The sequence below is a fragment of the Neoarius graeffei genome, chromosome 6 (genome assembly GCF_027579695.1).
Source record: "Neoarius graeffei isolate fNeoGra1 chromosome 6, fNeoGra1.pri, whole genome shotgun sequence".
NCBI classification, from domain to species: Eukaryota; Metazoa; Chordata; class Actinopteri; order Siluriformes; family Ariidae; genus Neoarius; species Neoarius graeffei.
In genome coordinates this window covers 34,092,695-34,115,068 of record NC_083574.1, presented here as the reverse complement: position 1 = coordinate 34,115,068, position 22,374 = coordinate 34,092,695, and the positions used below count along the sequence as shown (strand labels likewise).

The 22,374-nt window shown below is 43.5% G+C and overlaps 1 protein-coding gene across 1 annotated transcript in view; it reads right to left on the bottom strand.

Annotated features, from left to right (window-relative positions):
- LOC132887853 (SH3 and multiple ankyrin repeat domains protein 2-like) overlaps positions 1–22,374 on the bottom strand; it is a 264,197-nt gene that overhangs the window by 46,630 nt on the left and 195,193 nt on the right. Inside the window, exons 16-19 of the mRNA XM_060923589.1 lie at positions 11,997–12,132; positions 7,779–7,859; positions 4,208–4,216; positions 138–161 (exon numbers count right to left, since the gene is read on the bottom strand). Of these exons, the coding sequence (XP_060779572.1) occupies positions 138–161; positions 4,208–4,216; positions 7,779–7,859; positions 11,997–12,132 (250 nt within the window). The remainder of the gene's footprint in view (positions 1–137; positions 162–4,207; positions 4,217–7,778; positions 7,860–11,996; positions 12,133–22,374) is intronic.

Here is a 22,374-nt window from a genome sequence, read left to right as displayed (position 1 = left end):
AACTGAGTGAAACTGTGATTTAAAACAGAAATACAATCATGCAAAAAGGAAAATGCTGGGTGTGGTCTTGAAATTAATACCAGCATAAAACTCTAGAATCTAATTTTAGTATCTAAAACTTAAATGCTAAAACTTACCACCTTTCTTTTTCCTCAAAGTGGCTGGAGAAAGAACGGAAATCATACTGCACAGGTCAATAGAGGAAAAATGTAGGAAATCTCTCACACAAACACATTCACACATTGTAATATTCTCATCCTTAATGCTCCTTAACTGACCTGACAAAATTACTGTAGCCCATACGTAATAATAGCCAACAATATCCTCTGTAGTCATTTAGTGGGACATCACTGGTATAAGCTACAGCATGTAGCCATGAAGCTAATCGTGCTGTTCAGTTTTTGCCTGAGGCATTGTGAAATTCTGATTAGGCATATCTTTTTCAGCATTTTTATGCAGCTAGGCGAAAATTTGTAAGAGAACAACAACAAAACAAATCTAAGCTTTATACAGTCATATATGACTATATGCTACAAAAATAGCTTATTCCAGATGAAGGCTCTGATTCAGTCCAAAGCTAAAGACATGAGTCTGTTCCTGAATTGCGAGCCTAATGGTCTGTTTATATTGACACTACTTCTTGGAAAAATGGCAAAAAGAGTTCTTTGTAAGTAAATTTGAGTATGAGAAACATTATCTAACTAGAAGGGCACTCAGTAGAGTGCATACCACTACTAAGCCACATATTTGGATTTGCATCAAAACCTAATCAATTGTTTGTTGGCCCATGGCTCACCTTTCCTCAAAATTACATCAAAATCCGTTTACTATTTTTTGAGTTACGTTGAGAACAGGCAAACAAACAGAAGTGAAAACATAACCTTCTCCAACAAAGTTGGCAGAGGTAAAAAGCTATTATGGAAGAAAACAAAACAACTAACAGCCCTAGTGCACAGCAAATTCCTCAGTGTTGAATTAACACTTTTAGAGTTAATTTGTGTCCAATTGGACCTATATAAACACAGTAGGGTGTTAAATCAACACTCTGGGTGTTAATTCAACACTGGGGATTTTGCTGTGTGACACCTACACCACAAAGGAGTGCACCTGCAGCACAAGGAAAGAGTGTATAAAGGGGATCAGCAATTAAAATGAAGTGAAATCCATGGCAGATGTTTATCAGGTATATATAATATCAACACGCTAAGTAGTTAGATTGCTATTGACTATGGGTAGGTTTCCCGATCACGTTGCCCTTTAGGGCTAAAGAGCAAGTTGAGAGATGCTCTGAAGCAACGAATGTTGTCTCTGTATGTGTTTTTTCCGAACTTACTTGTCAAAAGGAGTCTGAAGAGCAACATTACAAAGAGCTTATTTGCAATGCGTGTCCCCGATATAGGCATTAGTAGTTGCTAAATCTAGTCAATGAGGTCACATGGTGTTCGTTTTTTTACCAAAAAACAATGAAATATAAAGGTGTTTAAAATATGTTAATATACTGTATCATGATTAATCATTACATATATAATGTGGTAATTAATAATTGAAACTAGAGTGGTGGCTACAATTATTGACAGTTCATAATTATCGACACATTTCAGATTTACCAATAAAAAAACAATTGTACAAAGGCGAGTTTCAGTTACAACAGTTATTATTGGTTAATTAATCAACTGGAAGACCCCCCCTCAACCTTTGATCTTGTCGTCTGATGACACAGCTCGTTAACCGAGATGGAATTTTTGTAGCGCGATCAGCAATTTGAGGAAAACCTAGGCATTATCATCGCAGGTAAGCATAGTGGAAAGATCATGGACATGTTTTTACTTATCAAATTCACTGATATTTCATGATCTCCTTGTCAAAACCTACTTTGTTTCTTACTCTTTCATTTGACAGTCGCCATTTTGTATCTAAATGTGCGTTTGAGAAGTCATGTGAAGTGTCGATAATAGTGATCACTTTCACCGGTGTCCACCATTATCGACACCCTGTGAAATTAGGTGACGTTTACAACTGTTGTGTATCGATCTTTGTGTAACATTGTTGAAGTAGATGAAGTACTTTAAAAAAAAAGTGCTGTGATTTATGATTTTTTTTTCTGATTCATAATAGAATGGAATGCTTATAGAATATTTGGAATCCTATTGCAATAAATAGGATTAGACCAGAATTAAATTCCTAACATATAAAAAATTACATGCTTGAAATATTCAGATTTTTCTATTCCGTTCAGAAGATATTTTTTTGCAGTTTGTTGTAAATATCTACCACATATGACAATATCAGTAGACATTTTATATTTTGGTTCGAGGAATGACATGTGACTGACCTGCATTTTCATGTGGTTACAATGTCAATTGCCTGTTGACATTGATTGGTAAACTACAAAAGTAGAAATTAATACAAACAACAATGAATGATTAACAAAATGTGAACTACAAAAATACTTAGAAAGTGGGTAGGAAGTGGAAAAAAAGATTTTCTGACACAGGTTAAACATTATCAGTTCATTTGTTTACAAACATTAGAATCACTTCCTCATTTATGTAAGCACTGACATCAATATATTTATATAAAAGATATTTTGTACTAAATATAAGTCTATGTAAAACAAATTTTAAATAAAAACTACATTTTGTTAATTTAATACCACATACCAATTTTTTTTTAAATAAATAATCATCTGGATGTCGATAATTGTGGAACAGTGTCGATAACTGTGGACAAAGGTGTCGATAATTTTGGAATGGTGTCACGTGATCTGATATGCTAAGTAATCAGGAATCAATTCATTTTTTTCCAGTGGAAGTTTGAGTAATTATTCATACACAATTTATGTATTGAAAGGTTTTTCTACTTTTGCAACAGCTAAAAGATCGTTAAGGTGTCAAAAATTGTAGCCGCCGTTCTCTCTCTCTGTTTATATATATCTCGCACACACACGTACAATATCACAGGTGCAGAAATTTGTGTCATTTATGACACTAAATGAGATAATCACTCGCCTAATGGAGTTAAATTTGATGAAAATGTGGCAATATAAATGTGACATTATGATATCCATACGTAATTCCATAACATATTGAAATATATTCATAATATTTTGCGTATATTTATTTAATATTTAATATTTCTTTCATTACCATGGTGGTAATGAAAGACACTCTTGATCTTAAGAGGCTTTTGGGAAACCCACCCTATAAGAGTAAAGTAATGTTTCATCTGCTGTCCTGTACAGATGGGGGAGCTAAAGTAGCATGACTTGGTTTGACCAAATGATAGTGAAAAATGAATTCCACTACTTGTGGAATTCCTAAAGTCTACAGTGACATGAACTCAAATCCCTTGTGTAACACTCATCAAAGTAACTTTACTTGAACAGATTGAGTAATGAAACAAGGAAAAGCTCACTCTGAAGCACATTATATATGCTTATACCAAAACATTTGGGATGTGCTTAGCGATTCTGTTGCTAATTTGTTGGTTGTTGCTGTATTTTTGTTATTGGTTGTCTGTATCTTTGATAACATAGTGAAGCATTGCTAACAGAGTTATAATTGTATTTCATCAAAGAAAAATGCAACAATCTCAAATTGCTACACATATACCATTGGTAGAGACAAAACAGGGTGACTGGTGCCATTGTCAGCGGGTATTCAAATGGCATTGTAGGTAAGATGATGATGATGATGATGAAAAAAGTTGTCAGCACAAACTCTACTGAGAATTAATTACAATATCAATATTAGACACCTTTAAATATCGCATTTATTACAAATATTGATATGCAAGATTTTTCCTTAATCACTGATCTAACAGGAACTTCAGATTGGAAAACTGTCGGATTGCAGAGGCGCCCAAGACAAAAACAGACAATTTTTGACAACACAAAGCAAAGCATACTTCAAATTTCAAAAGTCCAACCAAAACAAGAACATAATAAAAAGTGCATAGGCAGACTTTGCATGCCAGAGCTCACCATTAAAGGAACATTTCTGCCAAAAAAAAAAAGTGTACACATAATTCGTCATATCATTTACGCCAAATGTATTCGAGACATCTTTTGGGTCTGAGGTTTGCATCATTCAACATATCTTGATTTCACAACTATGCAATGGCACACTTAGTGATCATGCAGATTTGGGCATTTATTCAAAATAATCATGGTGGTATATGATGAAATGTGCAAAACACTCCTGCTTACCTTTATCCACTGCTCATATTAAGTAGGATTGGAGCATACACAAATAAAAACACAAAAATAAGAAGGATAAGAGATATCAGAGAGATCTGTGTGAGCACAGTGACTCATCAAAGTATATACACACACTGTGTGTGTGTGTGTGTGTGTGTGTGTGTGTGTGTGTGTGTGTGTGTGTGTGTAACTGAATATGAATATATTATACAAATTGAGCAGATACCGGTAATTCATTTTAAACTAATACAAATACAGTGACAGACAAGAGACATTCTAGATAATTATGTGCTTCCAACTTTGCGGCAACAGTTTGGCAAAGACCTTCAAACTGCTATTTGTTGTCATTAGTTGTGAGTTTTTCCAGCAGTGCTGTTTTTACAGTGATTTACAGTGTTTCTATTGCATAATGATTGTGTTAATGTGACAAACAAACAATCAAAACTTCTCGTACAGATCACTCCACCTCCCAGTTTATGTCTGAATACGAATCGACACGAACATTTACAGAACGATGCAGATATAAATACAAATATGTCTATGTTGGTGAATGCATCTTTGAGAGTGTCATCACTTTGTATTTGTGTCTACTTATATGTTTACGTGTATATATACAACCCCAAGTCCAAAAATGTTGGGACACTGTGTAAACTGCGAACAAAAACGGAATGCGATAATTTACAAATCATGGAAACCCTATATTTCATTGAAAATAGTACAAAGACAACATATCAAATGTTGAAACTGAGAAATGTTATTGTTTTTTGAAAAATATACAGTGGTGCTTGAAAGTCTGTGAACCCTTTAGAATTTTTTATATTTCTGCATAAATATGACCTAAAGCATCATCAGATTTTCACACAAGTCTTAAAAGTAGATAAAGAGAACCCAGTTAAACAAATGAGACAAAAATATTATACTTGGTCATTTATTTATTGAGGAAAATGATCCAATATTACATATCTACTGTATGAGTGGCAAAAGTATGTGAACCTCGAGGTTTAGCAGTTAATTTGAAGGTGAAATTAGAGTCAGGTGTTTTCAATCCATGGGATGACAATCAGGTGTGAGTGGGCACCCTGTTTTATTTAAAGAACAGGGATCTATAAAAGTCTGATCTTCACAAAACATGTTTGTGGAAGTGTATCATGGCACGAACAAAGGAGATTTCTGAGGACCTCGGAAAAAGCATTGTTGATGCTCATCAGGCTAGAAAAGGTTACAAAACCATCTCTAAAGCGTTTGGACTCCACCAATCCACAGTCAGACAGATTGTGTACAAATGGAGGAAATTCAAGACCATTGTTACCCTCCCCAGGAGTGGTCGACCAACAAAGATCACTCCAAGAGCAAGGCGTTGTAATAGTCGGCAAGGTCACAAAGGCCCCCAGGGTAACTTCTAAGCAACTGAAGGCCTCTCTCACATTGGCTAATGTTAATGTTCATGAGTCCACCATCAGGAGAACACTGAACAACAATGGTGTGCATGGCAGGGCTGCACGGAGAAAGCCACTGCTCTCCAAAAAGAACATTGCTGCTCGTCTGCAGTTTGCTAAAGATCACATGGATAAGCCAGTAGGCTATTGGAAAAATGTTTTGTGGACGGATGAAACCAAAATAGAACTTTTTGGTTTAAATGAGAAGCGTTATGCTTGGAGAAAGTAAAACACTGCATTCCAGCATAAGAACCTTATCCCATTTGTGAAACGTGGTGGTAGTATCATGGTTTGGGCCTGTTTTGCTGCATCTGGGCCAGGACGGTTTGCCATCATTGATGGAATAATGAATTCTGAATTATACCAGGGAATTCTAAAAGAAAATGTCAGGACATCTGTTCATGAACTGAATCTCAAGAGAAGGTGGGTCATGCAGCAAAACAATGACCCTAAACACACAAGTCGTTCTACCAAAGAATGGTTAAAGAAGAACAAAGTTAATCTTTTGGACCAGCCAAGTCAAAGTCTTGACTTTAATCCCATGGAAATGTTGTGGAAGGACCTGAAGCAAGCAGTTCACTCATTTTGAATTTGATGTCAGCAACACATTTCAGAAAAGTTGGGATAGGGGCATGTTTACCACTGTGTTGCATCATCTCTGCTTTTAACAACACTCTGTAAACATTTGGGAGCTAAGGAGATCAATTGCTGTAGTTCTGACAGAGAAATGTTGTCCCATTCTTGCCTGATATACACTTTCAGTTGCTCAACAGTTCACCAGTATGAAGCATTATGTGCATCATAATGCTCCAAATGTTTTAAATGGGAGACAGGTCTGGACTGCAGGCAGGCCAGATTAGCACCTAGACTCTTTTACTACAGAGACATGCACTTTTAATATGTCCAGAAAACAGTTTGGCATTGTCTTGCTGAAAGAATGAAGGCCTTCTCTGAAAAAATATTTTGTCTGGATGGCTGCATATTGCTCTGAAACGTATCATTCAGCATCAGTGATACCTTCCCAGATGTGCAAGTGTTCCTGAGCCCATACAGCCATGTGTCTGCTTTTAATGTAGTGTCTCTTGAGGGCTTGAAGATCACAGGCATCCAATGTCAGTTTTCAGCCTTGTCTCTTGCATACTGAGATTTCTCCAGATTCTCTGAATCTTTTAATGATATTATGTACTGTAGATGATGTGATCTCCAAATTCTTTGGAATTTTACATTGAGGAATGTTATTCTTAAATTGTTGCACTGTTTGCCCATGTAGTCTTTCACAGAGTGGTGAACCCCACCCCATCTTTACTTCTGAGAGACTCCACCTCTCTGGGATGCTTTTTTTATCCCCAATCTGACCTGTTGCCAATTCACAAAATTAGTTTATTTTAGCATTGCACAACTTTTTTAGTCTTTTATTGCCCCGTCCCAATTTTTCTGAAATGTGTTGCTGACATCAAATTCAAAATGAGCATATACTTTTCAAAAAAACAATACAATTTCTCAGTTTCCACATTTGATTTGTTGTCTTTGTACTATTTTCAATGAAATATAGGGTTTCCATGATTTGCAAATCATCACATTCTGTTTTTATTTATGTTTTACACAGTGTCCCAACTGAGGCAGCATGGTGGTGTAGTGGTTAGCACTGTCACCTCACAGTAAAAAGGTTCTGGGTTCGAGCCCAGTGGCCAATGGGGTGTTTCTGTGTGGAGTTTGCATGTTCTCCCTGTGTCTGCATGGATTTCCTCTGGGTGCTCTGGTTTCCCCCACAGTCCAAAGACATGCAGGTTAGGCTAATTGGTGGCTCTAAATTGACTGTAGGTGTGAGTGTGAATGGTTGTCTCTATGTGTCAGCCCTGCAATGATCTGGCGACTTGTCCAGGGTGTACCCTGCCTCTTGCCCATAGTCAGCTGGGATAGGCTCCAACGTGCCTGCGACCCTGCACAGGATAAGCGGTTACAGATAATGGCTGGATGAACAGTGTCCCAACATTTTTGGAATTGGGGTTGTATAAGAATTTGTCTAGGAAGAGGGGTGAATAATGATTTAAGGTACTGTCTATGAATGCAAGTATGTATGCATCTGTATGTATGTGTACATGCACACTACATGTACACACTGTGTTTGAGTGGGTGTGTCTTACCTATGTCTTCCAGTTCTGATGTCATAGATTTGGAGCGCATGGACAGTGCTGTGGTTGGTGCTCGCTTTGGAGGAGGCGGGGCTAAAGAGAATAACCAGACACACTGTTTATATGAGGGTGACTTAAATGAAAATCTTTTATTTATTTATTTAATTTTGCACTGGTTATTGTAAGTAGATGTCACAAAAGTGCTGAATTTTTCTACATAAGTTAGAGTTGCATCCAGTCTGTTTGGTTTTCATTTGACTCAGCTGCTTACAATAATTCACATATGTTAAACTTAGATTTTTGTAAAATATGTATGTATAAATATGTCTGTGTTTATGTATCGTAGAATAAAATCAGTCAAATAACTCACACAATCTGCTCTCATACCCTGAATTTGTTGTTGCTATAGAAACCATAGCATATTAAACCAAGCACATTAATTATTAATATATTTTATATTATTATTGCATTTTGTATGCATATTAATAATTAATGTTAATAGGCATCTGGCAATATTTTCAGAGCTACTGTTATAGAAAATAGTATATTGTAATAAGTCTCTCTCTCTCTCTGTCTGTCTGAAGTGGCAGATGGCTGCACTGTGGTTTAGGTCTGAGAGCATCAGGTGCCAAACGGGCATTCAGCAGGACACAGGCATCCTGTCCTTAACCCCTCTGTTCTGTCCATGTTGAAAATGACCCAATTTAATCTTTCATAAAAAGTTTCTCCTTCAGCTTATTATCTCTGTTGTTTATTACTTTTTTGTTTATACAGTTGAGTCCAAATGTCTGAGACCACCATGGAAAATGCTTTTATTTTGCATTGTTTTCTAATTCAATACAAATTTCATTACAAATTATAGTGTTATTGGTAATAACTTGATTGAAAAGTAGAATCTTTGAAAGATTTACATGAATTTCAGAGTTTCTTAGTATTTGGTATGTCCCCTTTTTGCTTTGACAGTGTGCACTTGAGCTGGCACAGACTCCTCAAGTTTGTGCAAAACCTTATAATTCATTTTAGATGAAATCCATCAGAGTGTCATCTGAATATGTGCTTCAGTAGAAGAGATTAGGCATGAGGGAAATCTGACCTTTTGTACAAAGAGATTGATATCACAAATTTGCTTACATTGAAATAGGGACCTAGAAATAAGGCAGAATCTTGAATATTACCCTAATAACCCTAATAAGGTCTGGGAAGGTGTGGGAAGGTGTGAAAACCATCACAGGCCACAATACAAAGACCAGAGTCGTTGAGGGGGCAGTGGAGAGGGCGAACGAGTTGAATGACTTCTTCAATCGGTTCAACCAGCCCACATCCCCCCCACCCTCTCCCTCACTGCAGCCATCTCTCCTTCTTCCCTCAACACACCTCCCCCCAGTCATCACAGCAGCCCCCTCCTCCACCTCCTCCCCCACCTCAACACAGACTCCTCCATGCATTACTGCAGACCAGGTCAGAGGTCAACTGAGGAAGCTTCACCCCAGGAAAGCAGCAGGCCCGGACAAGGTATGTCCACGACTACTGAAGACCTGTGCTGCTGAACTGGGTGAACCACTCTAACACATCTTCAACCTCAGCCTGCAGCTGGGGAGAGTGCCAACCCTCTGGAAGACATCATGTATTGTTCCAGTTCCCAAAAAGAATTGGCCCAGCGAGCTGAATGACTTCCGACCGGTGGCACTCACTTCACATCTGATGCAGACATTGGAGCGGCTCTTCCTCAGCCTCCTCAGACCCCAGGTACAACATGCCCAGGACTGTCTGCAGTTTGCGTACTGGGCAGGTGTTGGTGTGGAAGATGCCATCCTCTACCTGCTACACTGAGCCCACTCGCATCTGGATAAGGGAAATGGCACAGTGAGGATCCTCTTCTTGGACTTCTTGAGTGCCTTCAACACCATCCAGCCCATTGCTTCAGGACAAACTGAACAGGATGTGAGTGGACCCCTGCCTGGTCACCTGGATCTCCAGCTACCTCACTGACAGGCCGCAGTATATCAGGCTGAAGGACATCACGTCTGACACTGTGATTAGCAGCACCGGAGCACCCCAGGGCACAGTGCTGGCCCCTCTTCTCTTCACCCTGTACACCGCGGACTTCTGCTACAACTCGGAGCTGTGTCACATTCAGAAGTTTGCCGATGACACAGCTATTGTTGGGTGTATCAGTGACGACAGAGAGGAGGAGTATAGGAGCCTGGTGAGAGACTTTGCTGTGTGGTGCAACAGGAACCATCTGCAGCTCAACACCTCGAAGACCAAGGAGCTGGTCACTGACTTTGGGAGGTCCAGACCAAGGTCATGACCAGTTCTGATCGAGGGAGTTGAGGTGGAGGCTGTGGATTCCTACAAGTACCTCGGGCTGTGGCTGGACAGCAAGCTGGACTGGACTTGCAACACGAATCACTTATACAGGAAGGGACAGAGCAGGCTATACTTCCTTAGGAGGTTGCGGTCCTTTAACATCTGCAGGAAGCTCCTGTGGATGTTCTATCAGTCTGTGGTCGCCAGTGTCCTGTTTTACACCGTGGTGTGCTGGGGGGGCAGCACATCCAAGAAGGACACATCCAGGCTGGACAAACTGATCAGGCGGGCCGGCTCTGTGGTCGGCATGAAGCTGGACTCTCTGGTGACGGTGGCAGAGAAGAGGTCTATGGACAAACTATTGAACATCATGGACAATGCCAGTCACCCTCTGCACACCGTCATCAGCAACCAGAGGAGCCTGTTCAGTGACAGAATGCTCCTTCCCAAGTGCAGAACGAACAGACTCAAAAAGTCCTTTGTCCCTCATGCCATCAGACTGTACAACTCCTCTCTGGGGGGGAGGAGGGGTAACAGGAGGACAGAGGATGGGAAGGAGCAGTAGCCTAGCCTAACAATAAGCAATACCGGACAATGTGCAATATAAAGTGCAATATCTCTCCTGCTGCCCCCCATTCCCCCCCTTTCCCCCCTCTCTCCCCCCTTCCTCTCTTCCCCATATCTTATTCTTTTTATATTTGTATATGTAAATACTTTATTTTAATTCATCTAGAAGTTTTCTCTATTTCTTTTCTCTGTTTATCTGTAATGATGTGGCTGGAATCTTAATTTCCCTGAGGGAACCCTCCCAAAGGGATCAATAAAGTTTTATCTAATCTAATCTAATCTAATCTAATCTAATCTAATCTAATCTATATTCAAGATATTGGACATTGACTTTGTGCAGAAACCAGTGTGTATGTGTGTGTCCACTGGCATCCCCAGTGTCCAAGTCCGAGTCAAGACCAAGTTATTAAAAAAAAATTTAGAGTCGAGTCCGAGTCGAGTCCACTATTGACCCGAGTCGAGTCAGAGAGCAAGACTCCAGCCGCACCATTTGATGGTGGCTGTTTTAGCACCATTAACATTAGTTTGTCCCTGAACATAATGTATGAACAGGTGAATGTACATTCTCTTCATCAGGGAGTGCAAAGTATTCTGTCAGAGATGGTTGGGAGATGGATGTAAGTGCAGAAGGTGTGTTTATTAATACAAGTGAAGACAGGTAAACAATCCAGAACGGTAAGCAAAATCGTAAAACGGTGAAACAGGCAATAGGTTGAGTGAGGCACAAACAGGCTATCGTAGACTCAGCTGAATCAAAGACAATAAACAGGAAATCAGGGATCAGGAAACCAAACAAGGAAATAAGGCTTAGTAATGTGTCAGCAATGCAACTCAATACTTTGCAAAGTATGTATGTTTTCACAGTTTTTATATCAGCGTGCTGATTGTGCCTTAATCCTGTGCAGGTGTGAGTTGTTTACAGCGCTTACGCGAGAGTCCGCTTGGCGCTTGCGCTGTCCGGAGCTCACCCTAGAGTCTATCTGATGCACATACCAAGGCGTGCAGGTGTGACATTCTTGCATGAAATTAGTACAAAAATTAATGTAGATATAAATATCTTATGCCGAAGTATAATGGCATGTTGCAAAAAATAAAGAAAAAATCCGAATCCTCATCTCCAATTTATGAGTTCGAATGCAGTTAATGCACAAGTTAAGTGCTCATCAGTGCTCAAGTCCAAGTCAAGTCACGGGTCCTTAAAATTAGGGCATGAGTCCAACTCACGTACTATACATATGGAAAAGGTAGACATTTTTTAAATCTGTTTTTCATTTTGTGGGGGGGTGGAAACCAAACTTATGTGTGTGTACATATGTGTTGTTTGTGCGTGTGGCTGTAATGTAGGAGTGTTACCTTTCTTCCTTGCATTGTCATCATTGTCCAGGTTCCTGGTGACTGTCACCACTTTAATGACGAGTCTGTTTCCACCCTGTCGTATCATGTTGACCACCTGCCTGTGTCCCACCTTCACCACATTCTCCTGGTTCACCTGAACACACACACACACACACACACACACACACACACTGTTACAGACAGCACAGTTTCTATATAGAAATATAGGCAACTCCAGAATTATTGGTATCCTTTATGAAACTAAAACAAAATACACTACAGTGATTTAATATGTTTCAGCTGGCAACAATTCTTTTAACCAGTGAGTAGCTTCTCATTTTTTAAACGGAAATACATCAGAAGACGAATCCCGTGATCATGGAAAAAACATTACTGTGCTTCAGAAGGGTCAAATTATTGACCTGCACCAAGCAAAGAAAACAACTAAGCTGATTGTTGAAGTTACTGGAATTGGGCTAAGAACTGTCCAACATGTTATTAAAATCTGGAAGGATAGTGGTGAACCATCATCTTTGTGGAAAAAAATGTGGTCAGAAAAAAATCTTGACTGACTGTGATCAGAGATCATTTAAATACCTGGTGAAGCGGAATTGTAAAAAAAAAAAAAAAGACAGTACAACTCACAGCTATGTTTAATATTGAAAGTCAGAGCATTTCCACATGCACAATGTGACGAGGTCTCAGAGGATTGGGACTAAACAGCCATATCAAATGGCCATAAGAAAACCACTTGTTAATGAGGTGTGACAGTTTGTATGGGTGGGTGGAGCACAGAAGGACGGCAGGCCAGAACTGAGTTCACAAAACTCTTTTTATTTTCACTTTTCAGTGTAAAACTTTAACTCTCCCAGCCACGCGCACACACACAGTCGTCTGGTTGGGGAGAGAGCTCCCTCTGCTCTCGCTCTCTCTCCTTAAATAGGGCGCGGTCACTGGGGAAGACACACAAACATTAATTAACATCAGGTGCACTGATTCTGCCACTTACCTTCCCTGACTCCGCCCTCCGGTCACAGACCGACGCTTGACCACGCCCCCACTGCCACATACCCCCACCACCCGACTCAGGCCGGGCGGCCTGCAGCTGACGCCTCCCCCCCCCCTTTACGGGAGAGGAAGTCCGCCACGATCATCTGTGCCCCCGGCCTGTGGATCACCTTGAAGTTAAAGGGTTGGAGTGCCAGATACCAATGGGTGATCCACGCGTTGGCATCCTTCATGCGGTGGAGCCACTGGAGGGGCGCGTGGTCCGAACAGAGGGTGAAAGGGCGTCCCAGCAGGTAGTAACGGAGGGCGAGGACCACCCACTTAATTGCTAAGCACTCTTTTTCAATGGTGCTGTAGCGCCCCTCATGCACCGACAGCTTTCTACTGATGTACAAGACTGGGCGGTCCTCCCCCTCCACCTCCTGGGACAAAACAGCCCCCAGCCCTCTGTCCGACGCATCCGTCTGTAACATAAAAGGGAGAGAAAAGTCAGGGGAGTGTAAAAGTGGCCCCACACACAGTGCAGCCTTTACCTCAGAAAAAGCCCGCTGGCATTGCTCCGTCCACTGGACCAGATCTGGTGCCCCCTATTTAGTCAGATCAGTCAGTGGGCTGGTGACATCCGAATAATTAGGTATAAACCTACGATAATAGCCAGCCAGCCCCAGGAACTGTCCACCCCCTTTTTGGTCTTGGGCCTCGGGCAGGCCGCAATTGCTGCTGTCTTGTTAATTTGGGGATGCACCTGCCCGTTGCCCAAGTGGAAGCCCAGATACCGTACTTCCACCCGCCCAATCGCACACTTCTTCGGGTTGGCTGTGAGACCCGCTCGCCTCAGTGACCTAAGGACGGCCCTCAGATGTTGGCGGTGCCTCGGCCAGTCATTACTATAGATAATGATGTCGTAGAGGTAGGCAGCCGCATAGGTGGTGTGGGGGCGGAGGACCCTATCCATCAGCCGCTGAAACGTAGTGGGTGCCACAAACAGCCCAAAAGGAAGTGTGACAAATTGGTGTAAGCCGAATGGTGTGGAAAAGGCTGTTTTTACTCGGGATAATGGAGTCAAGGGGATCTGCCAATAACACTTTGTTTAATCCAGTGTCGAGTAAAAGCGAGCCGTGCCTAGTCGATCGAGCAACTCATCAATACGAGGCATTGGGTACGCGTCGAATTTAGACACTGCGTTGACTTTTCTATAGTCCACACAGAACCGGACCGACCCGTCGGCCTTGGGTACCAAGACCACCGGGCTGCTCCAGTCACTGTGGGACTCCTCGATGATGCCCATTTCGAGCATGGCCTTGAGTTCTTCCTGAACCACTTTTTTCTTGTGTTCTGGCAACCTGTAAGAGCGGCTACGGACTACCACCCCCGGGGGCGTCTCAATGTGGTGCTCTATGAGGTTGGTGCAGCCGGGAAGGGGTGAGAACACGTCCAAAAACTCGGTCTGCAACTGGGCAACCTCCGCAAGTTGGGTCAGGGAGAGGTGGTCTCCACACGGGACCGGAGAGGTACGTGATGCCAATGTTCCTTTTTGAACCTCCGGCCCCAGCTCTGCCTTCTCCAGAACCACCGACACCAACGCCATGGGGACCTCCTCGTTCCAGAGTTTGAGCAGATTGAGGTGGTAAATCTGTAGCGCCCCACCCCTGTCCATTCGCCACACCTCATAGTCGATGTCCCCGACTCGCCGTGTGACCTCAAAGGGTCCTTGCCACTTGGCGACTAATTTGGAGCTCGATGTGGGCAACAGTACGAGTACTTTATCTCCTGGTGCAAACTCTCTAAGGCGTGTACCCTTGTCGTGCAGGCGGGTTTGTCGTTCTTGGGCCTGCTGCAAATTCTCCTGGGTTAGGTGGGTGAGTGTGTGGAGTTTTGCGCGCAGGTCAATAACGTATTGGATTTCATTTTTACTTGGTGAAGGTCCCTCCTCCCAATTTTCCCACAGCACATCCAGGATGCCGCGTGGCTTACGCCCATATAACAATTCAAACGGGGAGAACCCCGTGGAGGCTTGGGGGACCTCTCGCACTGCAAACAACAAGGGTTCGAGCTATTTATCCCAATTACGTGTGTCCTCGCTTACAAATTTCTTAATGATATCTTTGAGGGTGCGATTGAATCGTTTGACTAAACCGTCCATTTGTGGGTGATAAACGCTGGTGCGGATCGGCTTAATACCCAGTAACCCATAAATTTCGTTCAGTGTTTGTGACATAAACGAGGTGCCTTGATCAGTCAGAATCTCTTTCGGGATTCCAACTCGGGAGATAACGCGGAAGAGCGCCTCTGCAATACTGCGTGCTGAGATATTGCGCAGAGGCACTGCTTCCAGGTATCGCGTTGCATAGTCCGCTAGAACTAATATAAAGTGGTACCCTCGTGTTGACCGATCTAATGGCCCGATGAGATCCATCCCAATTCTTTCAAACGGGGTCTCGATTAACAGTAGAGGGTGCAAAGGCACTTTTGGAATGGCCGCTGGATTTACTAACTGGCATTCGTGGCTCGCAGTACACCACCTACGGACATCGCCGCGAATCCCTGGCCAATAGAACCGGGCCATTATTCAGGCTAGTGTTTTATCCTGCCCTAAGTGTCCAGCCATGGGATTAAAGTGAGCCGCCTGGAATACCAATTCCCGGCGGCTCTTCGGAATCAAAAGCTGCGTGACTCGCCCTTAAGTCTGAGTGTCCTGCGTCACTCGGTATAATCTATCCTTCATAATTGCGAAGTAGGGGAAGGATGGGGTGGCGTTTGGCTGGAGCATTTGACCATCAATTACTCTCACTTGGTCAAACGCATGCCGCAGAGTCTCGTCTCGCGACTGCTCTAATGGGAAATCCACGAGGGATTCCCCGAGAGAGGGAGGAGGAGCCGGCGGCTCCTCACTCTGATGCGGAGCTGACATAGACGGCTCTGTGCCAGCTGCCCCCGCCAACGCGACACCGGGACCTCCCCCTGTTAAACTACGGCAGGACCCACTCTTCACTAGATGACTCATTAATTCCCCAAAATCCAGCCAATCTGGCCCCAAAATTATTGAGTGGGTAAGGCGAGGATTAACCGCCGCCTTTACTATAAATTTTTCCCCTCGAAAAAAATGTGGACCGACACTAAAGGGTAGTTGTGAACATCCCCGTGCACACACAACACCTTCACCAATTGTGCTCCCCCCAATGCCTCGTCTTGCACCAGGTTTTGGTGGATCGAGGTCTGATTACAACCAGAATCCACCAACGCCTGATATGTATCCCCTTGGATACTCACCGGTATGCGATATGCTCCGGCCCGATCGAGGGCGGCTCCTGGCGCGTCGGGGATCCGAAACAACGTGCCCACCTCCATTACCGAGCACTGCTGTTGGAGGTGGCCCGGCTCCCCGCAGTGCCAGCAACCAGCCCGGGCTTCCTCTCTGCACTAGTGCTCTGGGGCTCACTCACCTGAGGGGGGGGAGAGACAGACACAGAAGGGAGAAATGGGAGGGCACCGCGGGTGCAGCGGGCCGGCTGAGGTGGTGCCGGCCCCCGCCTCCGCGGTGGGGGAATGGGGCAAGGAGGAGACACAGGAGGAGGGGGAGAGAGAGAAGAGGTTGTCTGCTGTCCTGCCGTCAGGACAGCCACCAAATGGTCCTCCGCCAGCTCGATTGCCTGTTCCAGCGATGCCGGGCAGTGGCACTGGACCCACTCTGCGGTTCCTGCTGGTAAACACGTGATGAACTGCTCCAGTACCACCTGGTCGATGATTCCCTCGGCGTCGCGGTTGTCGGCCCTCAACCACTGCCAGCAGGCGTCCCGGAGTTGCTGGCCAAACGCGAACGGCCGGCCGACTTCTTCCAAGCACAAAGCGCTGACGTTCTTGCTTGGGGGTGTGCCCCACATGCTGGAGGACTGCCCAGTGAAGGTCCGCGTAGGCCAGGCGGCTGTTGGCGGGGAGCTGTAGTGCGGCCAGCTGCGCCTCTCCCATTAGCAGGGGGAGGAGGCATGCCGCGCGCTGTTCCACCGGCCACCCCGAGGTCTCTGCTACCTGCTCAAAGAGCGTGAGGAAGGCCTCAGGGTCGTCCTGCGGGCCCACCTTCGTTAGGGTGAGGGGGGAAGGGCCTGCGGCGGTGGAGTTGGTGGACCCCGCTGATGCGAGGAGGTGCCGGTATGCCCGTCGATCTTCCTGTTGTGCCAGCACCAGGGCCTTGAACCATTGTTCTTGCTCCTTTCGGAGGGCGAGCAGCGCCTGGTGCTGGCTCTGTTGGGCCGTGGTGAGGGCGTGGATCAGGTCTGCGAAGGGGGAGGACTCCATGGGGCTGTTCTCTTCTGTGCTCGGTTCCGGGTTTCAGCACCACTGTGACAGTTTGTATGGGTGGGTGGAGCACAGAAGGACGGCAGGCCAGAACCAAGTTCACAAAGCTCTTTTTATTTTCACTTTTCAGTGTAAAACTTTAACTCTCCCAGCCACGCGCGCACACAGTCGTCTGGTTGGGGAGAGAGCTCCCTCTGCTCTCGCCCTCTCTCCTTAAATAGGGTGCGGTCACTGGGGAAGACACACAAACATTAATTAACATCTGGTGCAGTGATTCTGCCACTTACCTTCCCTGACTCCACCCTCCGGTCACAGACCGACGTTTGACCACGCCCCCGCTGCCACATGAGGCTAATTGGATGAAAAAGCTTCCATTTGCTTGGCAACGTAAAGATTGGATGCATGAAACGCATGAAGTGATTCACCCAACATCCATAGTGCAGTTTCTGATCTAGGGTTGCTTCAGTTGGACACGTTGAGGCTCAGCAACATTACATATGTGGCAATAAAATGAAATCAACTGACCACCTGTATGTACTGAATGCCCAGGTTATCCCATCAACAGACATTTTCTTCAGTGATGGCATGGGAATATTCCTGTATGAACATCAGACTCAAACTGTGAAAGAGTGGTTCAGGAAGCACGAGGAATCATTTTTACACATGAATTGGCCACCACAGAGTCCTGACCATAACCCCACTGAAAGTCTTTGGGATGTGCTAGAGAAGACTTTCCAGAGTGGTTCGACTCTCCAGTTGTCAATACAAGATCTTGGCGAAAAATTAATGCAATGCTGGATGGAAATAAATATTTTGATGTTGCATAAGTTGTTGAAACAATGCCATGGTGTATGTGTGCCATAGTTAAAAATAAAGGTGTTCCAGTGGAATATTAGAGTAACTTTTTTTTTTTGGCCAGGCAGTGTACAGTGGTGCTTGAAGGTTTGTGAACCCTTCATAATTTTCTATATTTCTGCATAAAAATGATCTAAAACATCATTAGATTTTCACACAAATCCTAAAAGTAGATAAAGAGAACCCAGTTAAACAAATGAGACAAAATTATAATACTTGGTCATTTATTTATTGAGGAAAATGATCCAATATTACATATCTGTGAGTGGCAAAAGTATGTGAACCTTTGCTTTCAGTATCTGGTGTGACCCCCCCTTGTGCAGCAATAACTGCAACTAAGCATTTCCAGTAATTGTTGATCAGTCCTGCACACCGGCTTGGAGGAATTTTAGTCCATACCTCCGTACAGAACAGCTTCAACTCTGGGATGTTGGTGGGTTTTCTCACATGAACTGCTCACTTCAGGTCCTTCCACAACATTTTGATTGGATTAAGGTCAGGATTTTGACTTGGCCATTCCAAAATATTAACTTTATTCTTCTTTAACCATTCTTTGGTAGAACGACTTGTGTGCTTAGGGTCGTTGTCTTGCTGCATGACCCACCTTCTCTTAAGATTCAGTTCATGGACAGATGTCCTGACATTTTCTTTTAGAATTCACTGGTATAATTCAGAATTCATTGTTCCATCAATGATGGCAAACCGTCCTGGCCCAGATGCAGCAAAACAGGCCCAAACCATGATACTACCACCACCATATTTCACAGATGGGATAAGGTTCTTATGCTGGAATGCAGTGTTTTTCCTTTCTCCAAACATAACGCTTCTCATTTAAACCAAAAAGTTCTATTTTGGTCTTATCTGTCCACAAAACATTTTTCCAATAGCCTTCTGGCTTGTCCATGTGATCTTTAGCAAACTGCAGACAAGCAGCAATGTTCATTTTGGAGAGCAATGACCTTCTCCTTGCAGCCCTGCCATGCACACCATTGTTGTTCAGTGTTCTCCTAATGGTGGACTCATGAACATTAACATTGGCCAATGTGAGAGAGGCCTTCAGTTGCTTAGAAGTTACCCGGGGTCCTTTGTGACCTCGCTGACTATTACAATGCCTTGCTCTTGGAGTGATCTTTGTTGGTCGACCACTCCTGGGGAGGGTAACAATGGTCTTGAATTTCCTCGATTTGTACACAATCTGTTTGACTGTGTATTGGTGGAGTCCAAACTCTTTAGAGATGGTTTTGTAACCTTTTCCAGCCTGATGAGCATCAACAATGCTTTTTCTGAGGTCCTCAGAAATCTCCTTTATTCGTGCCATGGTACACTTCCACAAACATGTGTTGTGAAGATAAGACATTGATAGATCCCTGTTCTTTAAATAAAACAGGGTACCCAGTCACATCTGATTGTCATCCCATTGACTGAAAACACCCGACTCTAATTTCACCTTCAAATTAACTGCTAATCCTAGAGGTTCACGTACTTTTGCCACTCATAGATATGTAATATTGGATCATTTTCCTCAATAAATAAATGACCAAGTAAAATATTTTTGTCTCATTTATTTAACTGGGTTCTCTTTATTTACTTTTAGAACTTGTGTGAAAATCTGATGATGTTTTAGGTCATATTTATGCAGAAATGTAGAAAATTCTAAAGGGTTCACAAACTTTCAAGCACCACTGTATATAAAAAGAAACATATGTATATGTATAAACTGCAATATGCAACAAATTATGTTTTAATATTGTTGGGATGGATAATCATGATGATGATGATGACGATGATGATGATTAATAATAATAATAATAATAATAATAATAATAATAATGGGTGCAAGGATCAATGGAGGAGGAGTAGCACCTTTCTGGGTGACTTATACCACTTTAGTGTCCCAGACTGGTCTCCCCATATCCAGTGGCATGTGATGTGTAACCTCTGGCCAACTCATTACCAGCAAGGGCTGCTCCATCGAGCCTCTCACTTGCTGAAGAAAGTCTGTTTTGCCTCCAAGTGGTGCCCCTGGTTTCGAAAAACATGGCAGATCTGGGGAGACAACCCTGAAAAAAACCCCACCACACTGGTGGCAATATCTCATGAATATGATGTTAGAGGAAATTAAATACTCATAACGGCGTGAATGGGACCCAAGCCTCAGGTGTGGGTGCCTCACCCGGCATGGGGATGGATAACGAGCAGTCAGAACTGGGTTGACATCAAGCTACTGCTCACAGAGTACGGGGTTATCTGACAACAAGATTGTTCTTGTTGTATGTGTGTAGAAAGGATGTGTAGAAAGAGTGACAAAATCATGAACCATCTTCTCAGTGAATGCCCTAAACTAGGTCAGGTGGAATGCAAATGCCGCCATGACAATGTGGCTAAGGGTATCCATTGGGATCTTTGCAAGCATTTTGGAATTGAGTGTGGTGATAATTGGTACGAACATAGCCTAGAGGCAGTTGTGGAAAACACAAATGCAAAGATACTCTGGAATGTCACCATCCAGAGTGACAAGAAGCTGCCTCACAACAGGCCTGATATAGTCGTGGTAGATACGACCAACAAGACATGTGACATCATCAGTGTAGCATGCCCAGAGGACAGTAGAATTGCCCTCAAAGAGGAGGAAAAGGTCAACAAATATTGTTACTGAGCATAGGAAATAAAAACCCTCTGGAAGATGAAAAGAGTTGGCATAACCCCAGTTGTTATAGGAGTGCTGGGTAGCTATACAGACAGGCTAGAGAGATTTTTGGAAGATATCCATGTTGGACTTAAGGCAAATAGAATGCAGATGACCGTACCATTAGGCTCGACAAGAATCCTTAGAAGAGTACTAGAATGCTAAGGCAGCTTGTTGCTGCCAGCCCTAGTTTTTTTCCAGTATATTATTACTGTGAGTTTAATAATAATAATAATCTCATCTCATTATCTCTAGCTGCTTTATCCTTCTGCAGGGTCGCAGGCAAGCTGGAGCCTATCCCAGCTGACTATGGTGAAAGGCGGGGTACACCCTGGACAAGTCGCCAGGTCATCACAGGGCTGACACATAGACACAGACAACCATTCACACCTACGGTCAATTTAGAGTCACCAGTTAACCTAACCTGCATGTATTTGGACTGGACTGTGGGGGAAACCGGAGTACCTGGAGGAAACCCACGCGGACACAGGGAGAACATGCAAACTCCACACAGAAAGGCCCTTGCTGGCCACAGGGCTTGAACCCGGACCTTCTTGCTGTGAGGCGAAAGCGCTAACCACTACACCACCGTGCTGCCCATAATAATAATAATAATAATAACAACACTGGTTTCAAAATTACCAGCACCTTGACAATTAATACTTTGAGTTTTCCCACTTGATTTTCTGCTTGATAAGGAAGACTTCTGATGGGTTCAGCTGCCTAAAAATATTGTCTTATTGTGCATATTGGTAAATTGCCTATTTGCTCTCCACGGTCAATTTAGAGCCACCAATTAGCCTAACCTGCATGTCTTTGGACTGTAGGTGAAACCGAAGCACCCGGAGGAAACTCATGCAGACACAGGGAGAACATGCAGACTCCATACAGAAAGGCCCCCGTCAGCCACTGGGCTCAAACCCAGGACATTTTTGCTGTGAGGAAACAATGCTAACCACTACACCACCGTGCCACCCCGTTTCACAAACTTGACAATTTTAATTTTAATACACAAAATTACCCATCCATCCATTATCTGCAACTGCTTATCCTGTGCAGGGTTGCAGGCAAGCTGGAGCCTATCCCAGCTGACTACGGGCGAGAGGCAGGGTACACCCTGGACAAGTCGCCAGGTCATCGCAGGGCAGAATTATCCAGTTATTGCCTATTCATTCATGCAACAGTTCATCATTAGAGGGTCAACTGTGCCTGGGGAAGTCATGGCCTAATGGTTAGAGAAACAGCTTTGGGACCAAAAGGTTGCTGGTTTGATTCCCCAGACTAGCAGGATTGACTTAAGTGCCCTTGAGCAAGGCACCTAACCCCCAACTGCTCTGGCAAGAGTGGTGGTGTACCTTGTGTCTGATTAGCCAAAGAAAAACTGATGATGTGATCATCAGTTTGGGCATTGAACCCAACCAACTGTGCCAACCTCTTGGCTTATGAATTCCTTATTAAACTTTGCAGTTTTGTGAATAGGTTTTAAGAAGGAAATCTTATCTTCTCTAGATGCACTAAATATGAGGAGGACTCATCTCGGTGAGAAAAGACTCT